We start from the raw sequence: 963 nt of genomic DNA on the forward strand, positions 1-963 counted from the left end.
CTCGCCATCGAAGAACAGCAGCATAAGGCTGAGTCGATTCGTCTTCAGCGTATCCAGTTGCTTCGACATCACCTTCGCAAGGTTTATCATCATTGCGCACGGCACCGCGGAGTCCGTTGCACCTAATTATATGTTACCTATTAATATCATCACCTTATCGAAAATATTTGAGAAAACTATATATTTTTTTTAATATAGCTTTTAGGATAGCGCCATCTATTGATTTTGGTTACGTCAAGTTTAAAAATATACTAGAAAAGAACGCGTAGTCAACATATCATAATAGCATTTAAATGGTTTGAATAGATGGAGAGGAGATGCAGAACACAGTCTGGAAGAACACATACTAAGTTTTTCTTAAATTACATATGTGTAAAGTCCATTCGACTATTGTCGTGAACCATATCTTAGCACAAGGCTAGAGCTTAGCTGGAGAGGTTAAAGGAAATTATTAAATTAACAAAAATCTACTAATATTTTAGCAAAAAAAAATCGAGGCAAAAGCTACTCTATAATAAATGATGGTCTAACTTCAATCAATAGATATGGTTATATACACTAATATCTGCTATAAATAAGTATTACGTAAGTCGAGCGTCCCGACAATAAGGCAGCATGTTTTAATTATAACTAATTAAGGATATTTCTATCCAAAGTTGCGTTGATGAAACGCCTACACTAATTTGACATTGTGGAAGTAGAAAAAGTCGAATAATTATAGCTATTAGATACATATTCTAGTATTTCTAACAAAATATTACAAGTAACATTGTCTAATTTTGACAGTGGTAGAGCCCGCTTTAACATCTTCACACAAATGGGCCGGTTCGCCTGGTGAAATACCACGACCACACAGAAAACAGGCGTGAACTGGAAGCAATTCCGTTTAGTCTAATAAGTGTGGTGCCGGAGGCCTAATTTTAGTCCCTTTCCACTCTTTTCTTAAGAGGAATGTGAAACGTC

General features: G+C 35.7%; 1 protein-coding gene across 1 annotated transcript in view; it reads right to left on the bottom strand.

Moving 5' to 3' along the window:
* Window positions 1–963, bottom strand: part of LOC106106897 (glutaminyl-peptide cyclotransferase-like) — a 9,144-nt gene that overhangs the window by 6,244 nt on the left and 1,937 nt on the right. Inside the window, exon 3 of the mRNA XM_013287556.1 lies at window positions 6–122. Coding sequence (XP_013143010.1) covers window positions 6–122 — 117 coding nt within the window. The remainder of the gene's footprint in view (window positions 1–5; window positions 123–963) is intronic.

This window comes from Papilio polytes, unplaced genomic scaffold (assembly GCF_000836215.1).
Source record: "Papilio polytes unplaced genomic scaffold, Ppol_1.0 DF822067.1, whole genome shotgun sequence".
NCBI classification, from domain to species: Eukaryota; Metazoa; Arthropoda; class Insecta; order Lepidoptera; family Papilionidae; genus Papilio; species Papilio polytes.